This window comes from Poecilia mexicana, unplaced genomic scaffold (assembly GCF_051168715.1).
Source record: "Poecilia mexicana isolate PSO_F unplaced genomic scaffold, ASM5116871v1 scaffold_6, whole genome shotgun sequence".
Lineage (NCBI taxonomy): Eukaryota > Metazoa > Chordata > Actinopteri > Cyprinodontiformes > Poeciliidae > Poecilia > Poecilia mexicana.
In genome coordinates, this window is record NW_028263375.1 from 16,899,427 (window position 1) to 16,918,123 (window position 18,697).

Sequence of the window (18,697 nt, forward strand, 5' to 3'; positions counted from 1 at the left end):
ATTGTTTTGTATTTTTTTTATTTGGTTTTCAGGGAGGATAGTATTGAAATCAGAGCTGAAATCCACAAACAACATCCTGAAATGACCGTTTCTGATTCCAGATGGCTTACAGATGTTTGAAAAGTGACGAAAATGCAATCTTCCATATATCTGTTGGACCTGCATGCATGTTGGTGCAGGTCAAAGGAGGAAGGAAGGCTTAGGCTGATGTGTATTAACACCAGTTTTTCTTAAAAAAGTTGTTGAGCTCTTCATCCAGTGAGATGCTGTCCTAGTTGTAGCACCAGTTTGTCCATCCAATATTTCACCCAGACCAGATACTGATGGCTGCACCGCTACATAATTCATTGTAAGCTTCAAGCTTTTCAAACAGTTTTGAATTGATATAGGTGGACCTATAGTTGGAAAGTTTGTAAATATGAAATGTAAAGCTCTGCGTCTTGCTTCTTGCTCTTTTTCTGTTTGTTCAACCAGTTGGTGACTGCAGGTGAGGACGTGCTGGTCTTCTACAACGACCGCTCGTCGTTCTCGGTGCTGCTGCAGATGATGGCCTCTGAGCAGGAGCGTGCAGACGAGAACGGGCCCCTGGCGTACCACAACACGCTCGTGGACCTGCTGGCCGCCTGCACCGAGGGGAAGAACGTCTACACTGAGCTGAAGTGCAACTCGCTGTTGCCACTGGATGACATTGTTAAAGTGGTCACTGATGTGAACTGTGTGCCAGAGGTAAAGGTTCATCATTGTGATTTTCTTTTCTTTGTAGATTAAGCTTTGAAACATTTTGGTCTCTTGTTTTTTTTTTTTTTTTTTTTAATCTGGAAACGCCTTAATTCTGTGTTCTCCAAAGGTTAAAACTTCATATGTGAATTTTGTGAATCACTGCTATGTGGACACTGAAGTGGAAATGAAGGAAATCTACACGTCTTCTCACATCTGGAGGCTATTTGAAAACTTCCTGGTCGACATGGCCACTGTAAGAAAACTCACACAGAAAGGTCACGCTATTTAGTTTTTCCTAATGAGGCAGTAAACATTTCTACATTTGTCAATGTTTCTTCTGCTGACGTACAGTGCCTATTCTATAAACTTTTTTTTTTTAGCATTACAACCACAAGCGTTGTAATGCTATGCTTATTATTGAAGCAGAAGGAAAATAATAGATGTTTTTTATTTTTGCACATGAAAATTTAAAAGTTTAGCCTTTAAGTAGGCCTAAACAATTATTAAGAAAACATGTGCTATACAATAATATTTCCAAATTTTGAGATAACAATATGACTTAAAGATACATACAATAACGTCTTTCTGGCTTGAGAAAAAGCAACGACTCCATATTTCCATCTCGGTAACAAAAGTTTTATTGAAAATGTTGCGTCTGTTTAACATCTGAATGCCTGCTGCTTCAAGAAGTGGCTAGCATGGGACAGTTGTCTTGCAATATCCATATTGCTTACAGTAACAGTGCACTAATGATCCATAGTAACATATTGTGTAATCATCTAATTATGCAAATCCATAATTGAATAAAGTTTAAAGTAGGATTAGTTTCTAAAACCAGTCTCCTAAGTTCTGAACATCTTGCAGAGCTCTCTTAATTTCCATCATAAAATGTAAATGGCATTAATCAGAGAAGCAGCCAAAAAACCCAGAGTAACTGTGGAGAAATTGCAAAGATCCATAGCTGATGATGAGGAATTTGTTGACAGGACAACTATTAGTTGTACCCCAAACCCTGGCCATTATTGCACAGTGGCAAGATGGAAACCATAGACGAAAGAAAGTCATTAGAGGTCCTGCTTGCAGTTTACCACAATTCTTTTTCTTCCATTGCAAAATTATGCGCAAGATCAAATGATGAGAATGCTTCTGCACAGGACTTTCCGAGAAGTGAAACATGTCTGGAAGGTGAAGATCAGACTGGTTCATATCTTTTTGCTTTTGTGTTAAAGATGTGCAACACTACGGAACGTAACCGCCCAGATCCTCTGGACAAGTACGTGACAGAGACGGTGATGGCCATCATCAGGAGTTTCTTTGAGTCGCCGTTCTCTGTGAACTACTCCATGCTGCAGGTACTCTGTTCATGTCAAACATGCCGCAGCTTTTTGCTTCTCCATGGTAGCAGTATTTCAGCCACAGGCTTCTTTTGTCCCTGCACGTTCACCTGGGATTTTCCTAGCAGAGATTTTGAATTTGGAGCACTTACTGCAGTTGTTTCATACAGTCTGTACAGATTAGTCCTGTCAATGCCAATGTTGGTGTGTTCCTGATATTCTTTTATACAGATTTGTCTGCACTTTGTAAAAGAATAGCATCTTGTGTTCTTTTGTTTTTTGCAGAATAACCAGTCTACTTTCATCAAGCTGCTTCAGTCAGCTTTCAGAATCTACAACCTTAAGGGGATTAATTCAGCTCAGAAGAGCAGCATTGAGACCTGTATCAAGGCACTGGCTGATGTCGGTGAGTCTTGATGGAGAAAAAGTTGACAAATACACTTAAGTGTCCATCAGCATCTGTCCGCCTCCTGGCCTTTCCAGGACAGATCGGATATATAGCTCCTCCAGCAAGTTCTGGGTCTTCCCTAGGGTCTGGAAACGCCTGGAAAACGTCCAAAGGGAGCCGGACTTTGGGCATCTTGATCAGATGGCTGAGCCTCCTCAATTGGTGGTTTGGGGGAGGGTTCAGACTTCAAGCAATTAAGTGATCCTGATGATATTGATGACCACATTGGGAGTTAAAGTTTTGCTTAAAAAGAGACCTCAGTAGGTCCAATGGAGCCATTGGAAAAGCATAGACTAATGTTAAACTGCAAATTTAAATTTACATTTAAAGCTTAATTTTCAGTTTAAATCCAATTTTCAGTGTCATCGATGAAGTGGTGTAAACAAAAGACATAATTTATAGGAACCAGTGGTTTTTGCACATCTTATGTTTTCAGTGAGTTCGTTCCACCACCGAGAAGCAAAGACGCTAAGTGCTGCATCACTTCATTTAGTTCTGGTTCTGGAAACAACACCAGATCTCTCATGAGCTGATGGGCAGTCTACATGGTTCATATGCGTGTGTTGGGTGAGGGTGTAACTTGTCCACTCTGTGCAGATCGAGAAAATTCACAGTGAATTTAAACCTGAGAACCCAGTTTTTATCATTTGTTGCGCTATCATTCAGCTCTGAAAACAAAAAAAAAAACTCATACGTATCATAAAATGGCCCCAAATTAACGTCACCTTCTTGCCCACGGTCTGTGAGTAAACTTCAGATGAAAAATGACCATGTGTGTCTCTTTATCTCGTTTATCTCCGTTTTGCTCTGTCCTCAGCTAAGGCCCGCTCCATACCCATCCCGGTCGATCTGGACAGTCAGGTCAACGCTCTGTCCCTTAATGTCCACACCAATGCGGTGCAGCGAGCAGCAAAAGACTGGAGGACCTCTGCCCGTTCACGACCTCGCAAAGAGCCTCTGGGCAGCCCCGACTACAAGAACATCATTGAGAAACTACAGGTGTGGTGGCTTATTTGAACTAGAAGTCTTAACACATTGGACGATGAGATCATCTATTGAGGTTGCTAAGCTTTAGCCCTCAGTTTTCAATTTTCTAACATGTTCATCAAGTTTTGAGAGTTGATTAGATGTTTGACTCGTATAAAGACTTCGTACATGTTCGCCGGCTCAGTCCAGCTGCATCTTTCTATGTCTCTGCCTCTTTTTTTTTTTTTAAGGGGGTTGTGTCGTACTTGGAGGATCAGTTCTGTCCGAGGGTTCAAGCTGAATTTTCTGTTCTGGTGGATGTTCTGCAAAGTCCTGAGCTGCTGTTTCCAGAGGCTGCTCGGTCACGCTGCGAGAGCGGAGCCTTTATGTCCAAGTAAGTAGCTGTCCAAAATAATAAATAAAACTGTCCAAAAATAATACACCTCACCTTGCTGAAAAAAATAAAAAAATAAAAAAAATACACAAACTGTTTTGAAAGACTGGTTCAATTGCTTGCAGAGGTGAGATTTCACATAATGGGATGTATAACTGTGAAAATCTAAATGAAAGCCTGGAAAGTCTGACCTGGATTTGTATTGATCCCCTTTTACTCTGATACCCAATGGTAATGTGTGATATGCACAGTACACGGTAGAAACGATAGACATTTGGCCTGTGATGGAGATCTAACCGCAGTAATGCTTGTTGATGATGTAATGTTGTTGGAAGTGTCACCTTTCAATATTTATTTGTAAGAAATATTAAAAACCTTGTATCTTTCCCTACTGCTCCACTATTAAACCCTACTTTGTGCTGAATTTCAATTTTTTTTTAAGTGAAAATGTAAATGCGCAAACTGTTTTTGCATTATTACGCGAGGATTCTCTTAACATGCTATAAAACGATCACAAATTTAAAACATGCCATCTGTGGTGATCAGGAATTGGTTTGTCTTATGGGATTTCTGCTGCACTTGTAGGAATCAATTCTAAACAAAACAACATTTCCCTGATCTCTCTTTGCCAGACTAATCAAACACACCAAGCAGCTTATGGAACAAGAGGAAAAGCTGTGTATAAAGATCCTGGAGACCATCAGAGAGATGATGGAGAAGAAGGAAAGTTTTCAGGAATCTGTAAGTGCTTCACCTGCTTGGTCTTGGTCTTTTTTTTGCAGTTTGTTCTTCCATCCTTTCAAAATGCATTAATTATCTTAAGTTCTTAAAATTTAGCCATAGGTGTGTCTTTATGTGCCAATAACGCAGTCGGTAGTGCAACGGAGTCCTTGTTTTCTCCCCCGGTTGTTTCGGCCGGGAGCCTCGATTCTCCTCATCAGTATGCTGCGGGTTTACCCGCGTTACATAAGCCAGGGAGGCACTTGAGGACACGCTCACACTGAGAAGGAGAAGAAGGAAAAGGGGGAAGCGATGGGAGGAGGACAAGGTGGGGGGGCAAGCACTGAACAAACAAATCAATACTGCAGCGAGAGGAGGGAGGACAGGACCCCGTGTCCTGCTGAACCTCCCGTTGGCCTGAGGAGTGAGCGGCGAGAGTTGGTAAACAGGGTTTAAAGAAGTGCATGGGTATGCTTCTGTGCACTCTGGTGACTATTGAAGGCTATTGAAGGCTTGTGTAATAACTCTGCATTTTGGAAAAGTGTAGAATTCAAGCAATTTTCTCATCTGGCTTATATATTACAATGCGGCTATGAATGTCTATTTATTTATCCATCGGTCTTAGGTTTTCATTCTGTCTGTACATACATCCATTCCTTCATCCATCCATCTGCCCATCCATGCATTTGTCTCTCCTTACTTGAAGGTTTTGTACTTAAAACTGAAGACTTTAAGGATATCTTCAGTAAATTAATAGTAAACTTTAATCAACTTTAATAAATATGAAGTGAAAGCTGCTCATCTAGGTTTGAAAAGTATGAACTGAGGTCATTAACACTGTATGAGAACCCTGAGAGACACTGGAGTTTTTAATTCGCAAGTCAGATTATTGTCTTAAAAACTGGGATTATTGAATTAGATGACAAAAGAATGCATTCCTGCCAGTATTGACTTTCCTTTCTCGGTTTGTGCTCTCAGTGAAGTTTTTTCCCCCAAAGCAGGCTTAGCAGTTGTGTAAAAAACAAACAAAAAAGATCAGAAGGATTCAAGATGGAAAAGGGAGTCGCTTTTTAAAAGCGGCGCGGCTCGTCTTAGACACCAGACGGTGCAGTAACAATCTGTGAAATGTCACTTTGTGTAGGTGTTCACGAGTGCGTTTGTAGCCTCTCTTTGTCGTTTCCCTTCAGCCCTGAGTGTGGAGCTGCTGCTTCACAGCACGAGAGGCTGAGAAGGAGGGAGAGGACGGCGGCTGATAGAAATAATGAGAGAGGGAGCGGCAGACAGACGAAAAAAAAAAAAAAAACAGAAGCAGAGAGACACAGAGTGACAGCTTAGGCAGCTGAGGCTGGTGGCTCCCCTGGGGTACAATGAGTGGGTGGAGAAGCGAGTGAGAGAGAGAGAGAAAGGAGAGGAGCCATGTGAGGAGCCATGTGAGAGGGAGGAGGGGGGGAGAAAGCGGGCAGCGTCTGCCGGGTGAGGCATAGGAGAGAGTCTGCTCAGTCCATGAGGAGACAGGGCAGGGGGTGCGGTTACGTAACAGCCTGCAGTGGCTGAGCCAGAATCACGTGGAGCCTCACGTTCTCCCTCTCTGCGCACTCTCTCGCTCCTCTGTTTGCTCTCTCTCTCCCCCCTCCTCCTCGTTTGATGCTTAGTCTCGGTTAGTCGCATTCTGTCCTCGCGTTCAGCTTACTCTCTCCATCTCGCTGCCGTGTCGTCCCACCCACACCGTGACCTGCGTTTGCCCAGATCGTGGCTGGGTGGACAACATGAGGGGGAACGCGGGCAGTCGCCCGGCGCGGTGCTTGTTTGAGCCGTCAGATAAGGGGTGCTGTGTAAATGTTTGTGCTCCAACTCGCCCTGAAGATATCCAGGGTGCAGGAGATTTTATTTCGGAGAAAATGTTTAAAAGAATGTTTGATAAAGTGCGCTGATGCTGGACCTGAGAAATTTCACAGCATTGGGTTAAATAAAATAGTCTTTATTCAGGTTTCTTTAAAGGATTACACTATGCTTTAGATTTGCGTCAGTCATTTGGCCGGATTAGTGAATTGGGAAGTTTCTTTTTGTTTTTTTTCTTAATCGGCTGTGATTGTTAATGCACATTTAAAAAAATATATATATATTTTTTTAATTTTCATTAAATGCACCAAATCTAGGCTCTTCTAACATTTTCACTCTATCAACACATTAACCGGTTGCATGTAGAATAAATACATTAATATTCTTTTAGATTAATACTATATCAGATTTTTTTTTCATAAATCCCTTACAGGTGCTGGTCATAAAATTAGAATATTGTGATAAAGTTCATTATTTTCCATAATGTCATGATAAAAATTAAATTGTCATATATTTTAGATTCATTGCACACCAACTGAAATATTTCAGGTCTTTTATTGTTTTAATTTTGATGATTTTGGCAAACAGCTCATGAAAACCCAAAATCCCTGTCTCAAAAAATTAGAATATTATGAAAAGGTTCTCTGAACGAGCAATAAAAATAATCATCTGAATCAACAAAGTAACTCTAAACACCTGAAAAAGATTCCTGAGGCCTTTAAAAACTCCCAGCCGGGTTCATTACTCAAAACCGCAATCATGGGTCAGACTGCTGACCTGACTGCTGTCCAGAAGGCCATCACTGACATCCTCAAGCAAGAGGGTGAGAAACGGAAAGACATTTCTGAACGAATCGGCTGTTTGCAGAGTGTTATATCAAGGCACCTCAGTGGGAAGTCAGTAGGAAGGAAAAAGTGTGGCAGAAAACGCTGCACAACGAGAAGAGGTGACCGGACCCTGAGGAAGATTGTGGAGAAGGGCCGATTCCAGACCTTGGGGGAAGCAGTGGACTGAGTCTGGAGTAGAAACATCCAGAGCCACCGTGCACAGGCGTGTGCAGGAAATGGGCTACAGGTGCCGCATTCCCCAGGTCAAAGGTCAAGCCACTTTTGAACCAGAAACAGCGGCAGAAGCGCCTGACCTGGGCTACAGAGAAGCAGCACTTTGGACCACTGTTGTTCAGTGGTCCAAAGTACTTTTTTCGGATGAAAGCAAACTTTGCATGTCATTCGGAAATCAAAGTGCCAGACTCTGGAGGAAGACTGGGGAGAAGGAAATGCCAAAATGCCAGAAGTCCAGTGTCAAGTACCCACAGTCAGTGATGGTCTGGGTGCCATGTCAGCTGCTGGTGTTGGTCCACTGGGTTTTATCAAGGGCAGGATCAATGCAGCAGCTATCAGAAGATTTTGGAGCACTTCATGCTTCCATCTGCTGAAAAGTTTTATGGAGATGAAAATTTAATTTGGTCTGGAATCGGCCCTTCTCCACAATCTTCCTCAGGGTCCGGTCACCTCTTCTCATTGTGTAGCGTTTTCTGCCACACTTTTTCCTTCCTACTGACTTCCCACTGAGGTGCCTTGATATAACACTCTGCAAACAGCCGATTCGTTCAGAAATTTCTTTCTGTTTCTCACCCTCTTGCTTGAGGATGTCAGTGATGGCCTTCTGGACAGCAGTCAGGTCAGCAGTCTGACCCATGACTGCGGTTTTGAGTAATGAACCAGGCTGGGAGTTTTTAAAGGCCTCAGGAATCTTTTTCAGGTGTTTAGAGTTACTTTGTTGATTCAGATGATTATTTTTATTGCTCGTTCAGAGAACCTTTTCATAATATTCTAATTTTTTGAGACAGGGATTTTGGGTTTTCATGAGCTGTTTGCCAAAATCATCAAAATTAAAACAATAAAAGACCTGAAATATTTCAGTTGGTGTGCAATGAATCTAAAATATATGACAATTTAATTTTTATCATGACATTATGGAAAATAATGAACTTTATCACAATATTCTAATTTTATGACCAGCACCTGTATTTACGTCAATATTTGTTAGATTCAGAACTACTACATTCATCAAAGGATGTACTCTGCGTATGATGGTGTATTGCTGAAGTGGTCTAACAATAATATTTTGAGCAATACTCAAAAAAGTTAGCGTTGACTTTGAAGAGCACATTGTGCAGCATATTATTCCAGTTTACTGTTCTGTTCTCAAAAGAGCGACACTTATTCGTTGATGTGTTTGTTCTGGTTGCTAGCCTGCAGCCAGTAGCTTAACATGAATCCTGTAACTCCTTACTCCGTACCAGACTGGTTTTATGCAAAACCAGGTGGAGGAAGGCCGTATTAAACCTTTGGGATGACGTGACCATTTTCCCCCCCATTTTGAAACAATTTTTTCCTAAAACTTTGTAATTTCTTGATACAGGCACCAGCCTCATGCTTTGGTACCAGTCGCACTAAGCTGGCTCATTTCAGATCCAGGAAGCTTTACAAAGCATTAGCTTAGCAGTTAGCCACAAGCTTTCAGAAGCAGGCAATAGACTAAAATGACTTAATCTGAAAAAGTGTCATAAACCTTGAAATTTTACTGTTTCAATGGTTTTTGTTTCTTTACACATTAATGTAAGTCAAGTTAATTTTACTAATTGTGTTTTATGTGTCCAGCTTTACATACAGCTGTGGCACGTGTTGTCTTGTGTACAGTACACATCTTCTTGTTTACAGTAGACCGAAAAAGCTGCTTATATAATATAAATCACTCTCTCAGGATTTCTTGTCCCGCCTATCTCACACTCTCCCTCCTGTCATTCACACGCTGTCCGTCTCTTTGTGTGTGCATCTGTCCCACCTCTGTGCTTGCCAGGTTTCACACCAACTCACTCAACGGCAAAGCAGATTTACAGATTACCACTGTCTTGATGCTAAGTGCATTACATGCATGCATGTAGAGGTAAAGCCTTGCTCAAGCACATGCGATCCCTGCAATGCTGGCTGCCTCGGTGTGAACTCATCCTGCAGGATTTTCCCCCTTTTGGCTGTCATGTAACGAGACGGGATGGGAGTCTCTGTGCGCTGTAGCTTGTTTTTCCAGACGGGTGTAGTAAATCAGACTGCTATACAGTTCAACCTTCACATGTATTTAGGCTGACGAAGCGTGCTGGGTTAAAATCAGAAAAAGTTTAAACTGGGACACGTCTGGGCTAAATATGGAGCCGTTATGTTGTTGAAGCCTACGAACCAGAAAGTACTCAAAAGTTGTTTAAAAATCTATTTGCTGTTAATGGCAAGATTTACTGCCTCCGTTTGATCTGAAGAGGCGATCTCCTTTCTGTCTTCATTTCCCTCAATCTATTAGTCAGGTGTCTGTTAGGCGAGGTTTATACATTGGTCTCCATGGTGATGAGGGATTAGCACATGTTGGTTGTCTGGCCTGGACGTGACTTTGCAAAAGAAGTCTACATATTGAATGTGGAAATGCTCAAAGAGCACCGAGTCTGCTTAAGCTCCTGAAACTCCTTCACAATCAGTCTGTTTAAATTAGCTAAAAATAAGTGTGAAGTTTGCCCACTATGAAGAATTAATAACTTAGTAATAAGATGTAAATACAACTTGCAACATCTGCTCTTGTCCTTTTAATCCACCTTCTTTCTATTTAACGGGTAAAAAAAATGTACTTCTCATTAACTAAACTATAAGAACTGCTTTGACACATGCCTGCCAGTTTAATTATTGTTTGTTTTTTATTAAAAGATGTTTTGTTCCATTTTGTTAGCCTGTTAAAGTCTTGGTATTTCAGATGAAAACATTATGCATCCTAGGGATTCTATGAATGAGATTAATTGTGACTGTTGAACAATGTTTGGACTCAGTTCATGGTCTGTTATTTGAATCTGATTACATGTGAGTTAGGCCAGTTGTGCTCAAAGAGGCACATGACTGACAACAGGATGGATGACATGCAGGTTTAGGTCATGTTCTTACTGGTTGGTTGTTTCAATTTTGCTAATGCGGCTTGAAGACATGAAAACACAAACACCTTTGAGTCTAACAGGTCTCTGTGGATGCTGATCTGGAAGATCCTCGGCAGGTCACGTCACATCACAAGATGATATGCTTGTGAAATTATTCAAAAAAAAAAAAATAATAATTCAAACCAACACCTACATTGTGCAAGACTTAATGAAGTCCAGAAAACACAAGTTAGCTTTAAGCAAGATCTTTTAGTTTAGAGCTGCCAGAATATTTTTGCTTTGGACGTTGTCTGCTTTTTTCCCCCCCAGACAATTTGTTGTACTCGACCGTGATAATACATCGCTCCATGTGCTCTTAAAAAAATAAAAAAATGAAAGGAGCAGACGAGTGGTGGACAAAAGAAAAAGTTTTGTCTTTGCCAATAAAAATTACCCACCAATCCCCCCCGTCCGTTGTCTAACTAGTCCATCCAACCATTAACCAACCCATTCAACCGTTTGCTCAGTCATTCACCCACCAACTCATTCCCCCCGTTGCCCAACCATTCAGAGGTCGTCCTCTTCACTTATCCATTCATTTGACTATCAAACCGCCACTTAAAACTTAAACCAACCTATCCATATATCCACCAGTCTGTCCACCCAATGACCCACCCCTTCATTTTTCACCCGTCTGCCATCAACCCACAAATGCCTATTGACTTTCCCATCCAAAGCCCTGCCCACCCATTCTTCTGCCTATTGAGCCCAGCTACTCTCCATCCCATGCTCTGATCGACCCACCAACCCAATCCACCACTTCTCTGCTCACTGACCCATCAGGTCAAGTCATGCAGCCATTGACCAACTGAGCCACAAAAAAACATTCATCTGAGGTAAAACAATACAGGTTTCAGAGGTAAACAAACTTCTTTACTTTGTCTAAATGTTTATAACGTTTAATCGAAGCACCAAGCAGCCAAACAAACTATCTTCATAATTTTCTTTCCGCTGATAAAGTCAGAACCTAACATTGTTAGAGAATAACAATTTAGCAGATGCTCAGTGGTTAACCTTGTGCTAAATACTTGTTTATGCTGTTGGTCCTGCATTTCCCTGAATCACCAATTGCTTTCACATGTGGGCTTAATTTGTTTTGCTGATGTGCTTGTTTGTTGTGTAAAATCATTTCATGTGCCGAGGGACGGCAGCTTTAAAAAGTTGTAAAACTGCAGCTCGTGATGTTTGTTTCTCTTGCAGGATTTTATCAGATGCACATTCAGTTTGTCCTTTTTGGCCATATGCACATGCAAGCAGAGCTCAATGATGGTGTCTGTAAAGTTAAAAGAAACCTTAACGAATATATTGGATGCAGAATTAATGTTGTGCTGTGTTTTAATGGATTAACATATCCGTTAGACAGAGTTTAAATTCTTCTTCTTATGCACCGAGTCATTATAGCACTGCAAGAAGGTCATAGGTCAACCAGTTGGAAAACAATGCTGTTGCTTCATTGATCTTTAAACAGCTTAGTCACTGGTAAGTATATTTCTTACATGTTTCATACTGTGTTATTCTTAAGGAGACCTTTATTAACCTTGATCTGCACCAAAACATAAATTTGGGCCCTCGTTGATATCCGATATTATTATTGCTGATAACTGACATTTACCGATTTCAGATGCACTTCCCTGCCCTTTTGACACCGTGGAAAAAAAAACCCAAAACAACCACATCACTGACGTTGTTTTTCTGCTTTAAACACTCCACAGTCCTACATTGCGTCATTGTACCACAACGTCAAGCGCCTCCCTTCCTGCTCCTGATACACATACCAAAAATGCAACAAGACGGAAATAAACGTCGGTAGTTTTCAGTCCATTTTTATGTATCTCGGCAGTATTGACCATAGTATTAGCCATCGGTGGTTCAGTGTTGGAAAGTTTATCTTGCAGAAAGTGTGGGATGCTGTTTACTGATGCTGAAATAGTTGGACTCCTATAGCTTGTTTAAAAAAAATGTCTGTATTGAAGTCCACTTAATCCCAAGACAAACACAGAGATATCGCTTCTGACAGAACCCATCACAAAAAAAAACACATTCCCCCTGGCCCTTTTCTAAATTCCTTAACCTGCTTGGAGGTTAAGGATTTTTTTTTTTCCTTCGGCTTAACTATGTAATCTCATTTGAACTGAGCGACTCTGGTACTACTGGTGCTGCCCTCTGCTACCTGCATGAGTTTCCAGACCACCCAAAGAAGTACTTATTTAATTCAGTCTTCTCTCCTGTGTGGAGAAGACTCTCAGAGCTCTGCAAGAGGAAGGAGGGAGGGGGAAACGGACTGTTGAGATGCCGACTGAAAGGAATCGGCAGCTCATCCCCAGCCTGGACAGCAGAACCGCAGTGTGGCGTGCCAGTGCACATTTTAAAACATCACGACAGTCTGCTTCCTTGCTCCGTTGTGTTTGCCCTCCCTCCAGCCTGCCTGACTTCTGTCGGCACTTTTACCTCTAACTCCGTCTTTCGCTCTCGTGGCTCTTACATCATCTGACTTGAGTTTTTCTCGTCAGTGCAGCAGCAAGCAGATGAGTCAGGCTGGACTGACTCCCCTCCGTTGTCTCTATCGTGTCTTCCCCTTTCTCTTCTCTCGTCTCTTCCTGCGGTCGTAGCCAGCAGACTGCATCGCCCAGAGGGAAGGCGAGCGAGAGAGAAATCACGCCCCCCCCCCTCTTCCCCCTTCCTCCTTTCAACTATATCCTGTTGGACCTTCGCGTCCCTGCCGAGTGCCAGCATGGACTCAGTCAGAAAGGGGGAGAAATCAAGTCCAAATATTCCTTAATTTGAAATCAATCATGTGCTATATTGTGATTCTTGAAATTGTGTTTGTAGTGCAGTGTGGAAATGAGAAACTGGCTCAATGGCTCATCCTCAACTATTCTTGCGGCTGTGTGCGTTTGTGAAGCTGCTCAGCCAGACAGTGCAGGCAGACAAGTGTCTGTGCTGACTGCAGATGAGATTGAGTGTTTACTGACACGGAGAGCATCAGCTACACAAGCTCTTCCTTATGCCCGCTCTCATTTTGTGGAAGTTTAGCTGATCTGCTTTTCTGGCTCAACTTCCTTTGTGCCTAAAACTGACAAAATACTGATGACGAAAGCTTTTTTTTTTTTTTTTTTTTCTATAGCACTCAATTATTTTAGCAGAAACTTAATGTTGTAGTTGAGCTACTTGCAACCTTTCTGGAAGTCTCTTCCATAGACTGGCTGTCATACCTGGTATTATATTAAAATTATTGCAAAGTGTAAAATCTGTTACACATCACAAACTGCAGTCTACAAGAGCTTTTCCTTAACATCTCTCTTTAACATGTTACGACGGAAACACTTGGAGGCTTCATCTTGTTCCACTTCTGTTTTTTTTTATCTGTCTATCTTCTATGTTGGTATGCCTGTGTCGATACCTGTTGCCACAGAAACCGTTATTAATCCCCCTGCAACCTCTATAGTTTGTCCTGCACAATAATTATATACGTTTACTAATTGTTTCCATAGTAGTCCGTCCAGCTTTCAGTCTCCCTCCCTCTTATCACTCAGCCACCACTGAGAGATTATCTCTATGCACAGTTTCCATCCTGTTTCTGCTCATCAGCCATAAATGTCACACGAGACAGACAGAGAAGATAACTGCAGATTGTAGGACAAAAAATGGCCTCTTGAAGCAAACCTGCTGCTTCTATGCAAGAAAATGAACAATGTGCAGTACATTGTTTCCCACACATACATCAAGTAGCCTTTATTCGTACAGATGCAATCAGAATATGACCGTATGTAGATGTGGTTGGCCTGCATTTTAGGTTTTTCACAACTTTAGTCTTTATATTAAATATTTTGTGAAGTGACATTGACAAAAGGATTTTTTAGAAGATGTGCATCTTATCATATCTGGCAACAGAAAAAGAAAATCTTACCAACAGTCGGGCATGGTAGTAGTGGTATGATTATCTGGGCCTGGTTTGCTGATTCAGGATCCGGATGACCCGCCATATGCCAGAAAATTCAGAAGGAGTATGTAAAGGCACGAGTTGCACGCTTGGATTTATGCAGACGGAGGAAGTCCACCTCTAAAACCAAAAAATGTTTCGGGGTGAGAAATATTTCAGCGTAAAGGCTGCAACAGAAGAAATTTATACGTGGGCAAACATCCTTCTTATTTCTTCTCAGACGTTGCAGACTGTTTTAGAAATGTCCCATTATTGAAACATACAGTTACCGCTGTGCTATCTCAATCTTTGATTTATTTGTTGAGAATACAGCATTGCCATGCAGCGTGACAGCATTCCCATTACAAGAGAAATGTATCGTGCAATAATTGCGATGGTTCCCAGTAGGTGGATTGGGATAAAATGTACTCGGCAATCTCAGAGATAATTGATCAGATTTCCCCCGTTGTTCTTGCTTCTTACATTAGGATTTGTTACCTTGTATTATTTTTTTTATGTTTTTGTTCAGCAACTCAAATGGCATCACTGTTACTAATATGTGAAAATGGTCCGATTCTAGTTTGAATATATGTTAATCTGACGGTTTCTGTCTCCACAGGGAAATGAGCTGAGAAAGATTCTCCTCACTCGCTACTTTGGAACTCAAAAGCTGTACTCCAAGTCGGAGGGTGGGAGTGGAAACAGTTCTTCAGGAGGCTTTGTCAAGCAGTCATCGGGAGGTACTGAAAAACCCCAAATAAACTCGGCAGACACTGAAATAACTGCTCTCTGCAGGGGGAGCAAATGCAGCTAACATGACAGCAGAGATGTGCAGTTTAGGAAATGTTGGCAGATTTTTTTTTTTTTTTTTACCAATTTAAAGTAATTTCTGAAGTATTGTATACAGTAAATTTACCTACTGTGCAAGTATGTATCATCCCTTTTATGTATGAAAATCACTTTTTCATACAGGCTTATGTAGGTTTGGATATTTCTTTTTCTCCCTTAAAGCTGAAGTTAGTAACTGTTTTTATTTTTAATAGCCCTCTTGTTAAAATTGCCACTGTGTCCCGACTGGACTGAGACAGATAACCTCTGAAAATATTTAATTCATTTATTGTCTATTGAAGGTCCTGCCTCACTGGACTCAGACAAGCCATGCAGCAGCATGGTGGAAATTCAGTGTCTCCTGGATAAGGTCGGGGCTACAGAGCTGGTGATCGACCTCATAGTCAGCACCAAGAACGACCGAGTGTTCGAACAGAGCATTTTGCTGGGCATCGCTCTTCTGAAGGGAGGAAACACTCAGATTCAGGTGGACTCCACAGATATTCCTGCCCGTTGTTCTCCATCTCTGCATTTGGATTGTGTCTTTATTATCACTCTGACTCCCACCCAGAACTCCTTCTACAACCAGTTGTTCAAGCAGAAGAACTCTGAGAAGTTCTTCAAGGTTTTCTACGACCGCCTGCGCATGGCCCAGCAGGAGATCCGGTCCACCGTGTCTGTCAACATGTTCGATTTCAGCAGCAGGAAAAGGGAAGATGACAACAGTTTTTGCAGTCCCAGGATTTGGAACGGTAAACCGAGTAATTATGCATCAAAGTATTTCATTCATTTATTTACTGAAGACTGACACTGTGAACATTTATGAACATTTTGAACAACTCAAATGTAAACGCAGCCGAGGCTTATTTCCTCTGTTTGTTCCCCTGTTTGGTTGAACAGAGGCTGAATAAAGTTAGAAAGAAAAGATTTGAGGTGAAGATGGCTGCAACAAGACAAAACTACTAGGAGGCCAACAAAATGCATTGATGTTCGTTGTTGATGCTTTACAAAATACCAACAAGTACAAGCTGTACGAAGACTTTTTCAACACTTTCATCCATCTTGTATCCCAATAAAGATGTTTGTTTTGTTGTCTTGAATAAAACTACTTTACCACCAGTCATTATCCCCAAATGTTCAAATGGATGTTAGCTACACATATTTACATGAAAAACTGAGTCACTTAAGGGTGCTACCTGAGATCAGACAGGCATTGCCATAGAAACAATTATTCTTTAGCACCGTGTGAGGTCCTGAGGTTCAGCTCGGCCTTAATTTTTTTTTCTTTTTCTTTTTTAAATAAATCAGTGTTGGATAAATCCAGAGCGATTTTGGTTGCTCTGCTGACATGCTGTTGTTCCCATTTCATGCAGTCACATGTCAAAAGCCCGTGTGACACCCTACATCACAAGATTTACAAAAGCTCATTGTATCGGGATTTGGTGGTTTCAAGCTGCCGAACCCCACTTAATTATGCCTCGTTTGTCAAAAGGATGCCTCTATATTTCTTATTTTATTATTACTGTTTCAAGGCCTAAAAGGATAAACGTTTGCTGCTCAGCTGCATCAATTTACAAAAGGTCATTTGCTCTTAAATGCTGCTAATGCCGTCCACCTTTATTATTGCTTTGCAGACTCGAGCATGTATATGAGGGAAGAGATGCGAGGACAGCTGAAGGAGGCCTCGTCGGCCACGTCGAAGGCCATCTCCTCCTACAGGAACGAACTGGATCCCGATCTTGAGTTACTTGGCCAGAACAGCGATGCAGGTGGAGCCGACGAGGTTGAAGAGGAACCCGAGATGAGCTGGTCCATCGCCATCATGAAACCTGTGCTGCGATATCTCCAGCTGCTCTGTGAAAACCACAACTCAGACCTGCAGGTGCTGAAATCCATCTGGAACAATTGACGTCCTTGTTGTTGTTAAAACAACCGATGATCTAAACTGTGACGTTTGTCTCGGACTTCAGAACTTCCTCCGCTATCAGCACAATAAGACCAACTACAATCTGGTGTGTGAGACGCTTCAGTTTCTGGACTGCATTTGCGGAAGCACCACCGGAGGCCTGGGGCTGCTGGGACTTTATATCAACGAGAACAACGTGGATCTGGTGCGCCAAACGCTAGAAACCATCACAGAGTACTGCCAGGGTCCCTGCCATGAAAACCAGGTAGGACCTTATGCCATTTGTGTTGAAAAATGGAAACTTGTTTACAATATAACATAATACAGTGATAATGTTAGTCTGCATTATGCCACATCCATACTGTGTGCAATTGAATTGAACCCAGGGGCTAATTTCATGTATGTATTCCCCTCTGCTACTGCAGTCACAACATTCACACTACATATCCCATAATACTATGCAACAGCCTGACTCCCTGCATCGTTTCCCATCTTCACCCCTGAAATGATGCCCAAACTTTGCCTCCAAGCTGCTCAAATGTGCTTTGTTGTTGGTCGCACGTAGTCCGGAGAGTTTCCACAGCACAGAATACAACAACCAAGATTGGTGAATGTGTTGCAAAGACATGAGGTCAAGCATCTCAAAGACAAAATGACTCAAAGAGCAGAGGAAACAAAACATCTTTGAAAATACATTCTTTGCACCTGTTCCAATTGAAATTTCATATTAGGCCAGGATTGTTTTACTCCAACATATAAAAATGTATTCCATTTTCCTCTGGAAGTGTAATATGTTCAGGTTTTGGCTCTCTTGGCAGCTGCAAACTTTAGCAGCTAAGATTTCTACGGAAAATGCAAAAACTATTTAACATACAAAGACTGTGGCTCATTGAACGGATGAGCCACAGTCCGTTTTTTATTTTTTCTTCTTCCACATCCAGGTAAGACATTTCAGATGTTGTATTAGATTTAGTAAGTATTTAACTCAAGGAATGCATCAGCTTTAAATAAGCATTGACATCTGTCGAGTCAACCGACTTTCCTACAACCACGTTGCCAAATAAAGACAACAATATTTCAATGATGAGAATATTTTTGTTGAGATTCACTTCAGTGCTCTTTGTGTGCTCAGTTTGTGCTCAGTTCAAATGAATGTTCTATGATAAGTTCTAGTTTGTTTTGACTGCATTAACTCCTCTTGTTCCTCTCCTGCAGACATGCATAGCAAAACATGAGTCCAATGGCATCGACATTATCATAGCGCTGATTGTGAACTCCATTAACCCCCTGGGGGAGAATCGACTGGACCTGGTGCTGGTCCTCAAGGTGAGAAGCAGATCATGAAGAGGACTCCTTCTATAAGCCACAGCTGCAAAGTGTTTGTTCTGGTTTTTAACAGAGGTTTTATTAAATTAGTAATCCGACAAAACTTCAGGCGTTCATGTCAGCAGCTTTAATCACTTAAAAGATGTATATTGGGGCCTTTTTTTTTACTTTTTTTTTTTTTTTTTCCAGAACAATGCTTCCAAGCTGCTGCTGGCCATCATGGAGAGTCGCCATGACAGTGAGAATGCAGAGAAGATTCTCTACAAGATGAGACCCACCGAGTTGGTG

General features: G+C 41.6%; 1 protein-coding gene across 1 annotated transcript in view; it reads left to right on the forward strand.

Annotated features, from left to right (window-relative positions):
• The window catches only part of itpr2 (inositol 1,4,5-trisphosphate receptor, type 2), a 63,544-nt gene that overhangs the window by 24,925 nt on the left and 19,922 nt on the right, over positions 1-18,697 (forward strand). Inside the window, exons 31-44 of the mRNA XM_014984056.2 lie at positions 475-726; positions 848-973; positions 1,950-2,072; positions 2,340-2,460; positions 3,320-3,501; positions 3,720-3,862; positions 4,495-4,603; positions 14,969-15,089; positions 15,480-15,664; positions 15,749-15,929; positions 16,812-17,059; positions 17,148-17,348; positions 18,299-18,409; positions 18,599-18,694. Coding sequence (XP_014839542.2) covers positions 475-726; positions 848-973; positions 1,950-2,072; positions 2,340-2,460; positions 3,320-3,501; positions 3,720-3,862; positions 4,495-4,603; positions 14,969-15,089; positions 15,480-15,664; positions 15,749-15,929; positions 16,812-17,059; positions 17,148-17,348; positions 18,299-18,409; positions 18,599-18,694 — 2,199 coding nt within the window. The remainder of the gene's footprint in view (positions 1-474; positions 727-847; positions 974-1,949; positions 2,073-2,339; positions 2,461-3,319; positions 3,502-3,719; positions 3,863-4,494; positions 4,604-14,968; positions 15,090-15,479; positions 15,665-15,748; positions 15,930-16,811; positions 17,060-17,147; positions 17,349-18,298; positions 18,410-18,598; positions 18,695-18,697) is intronic.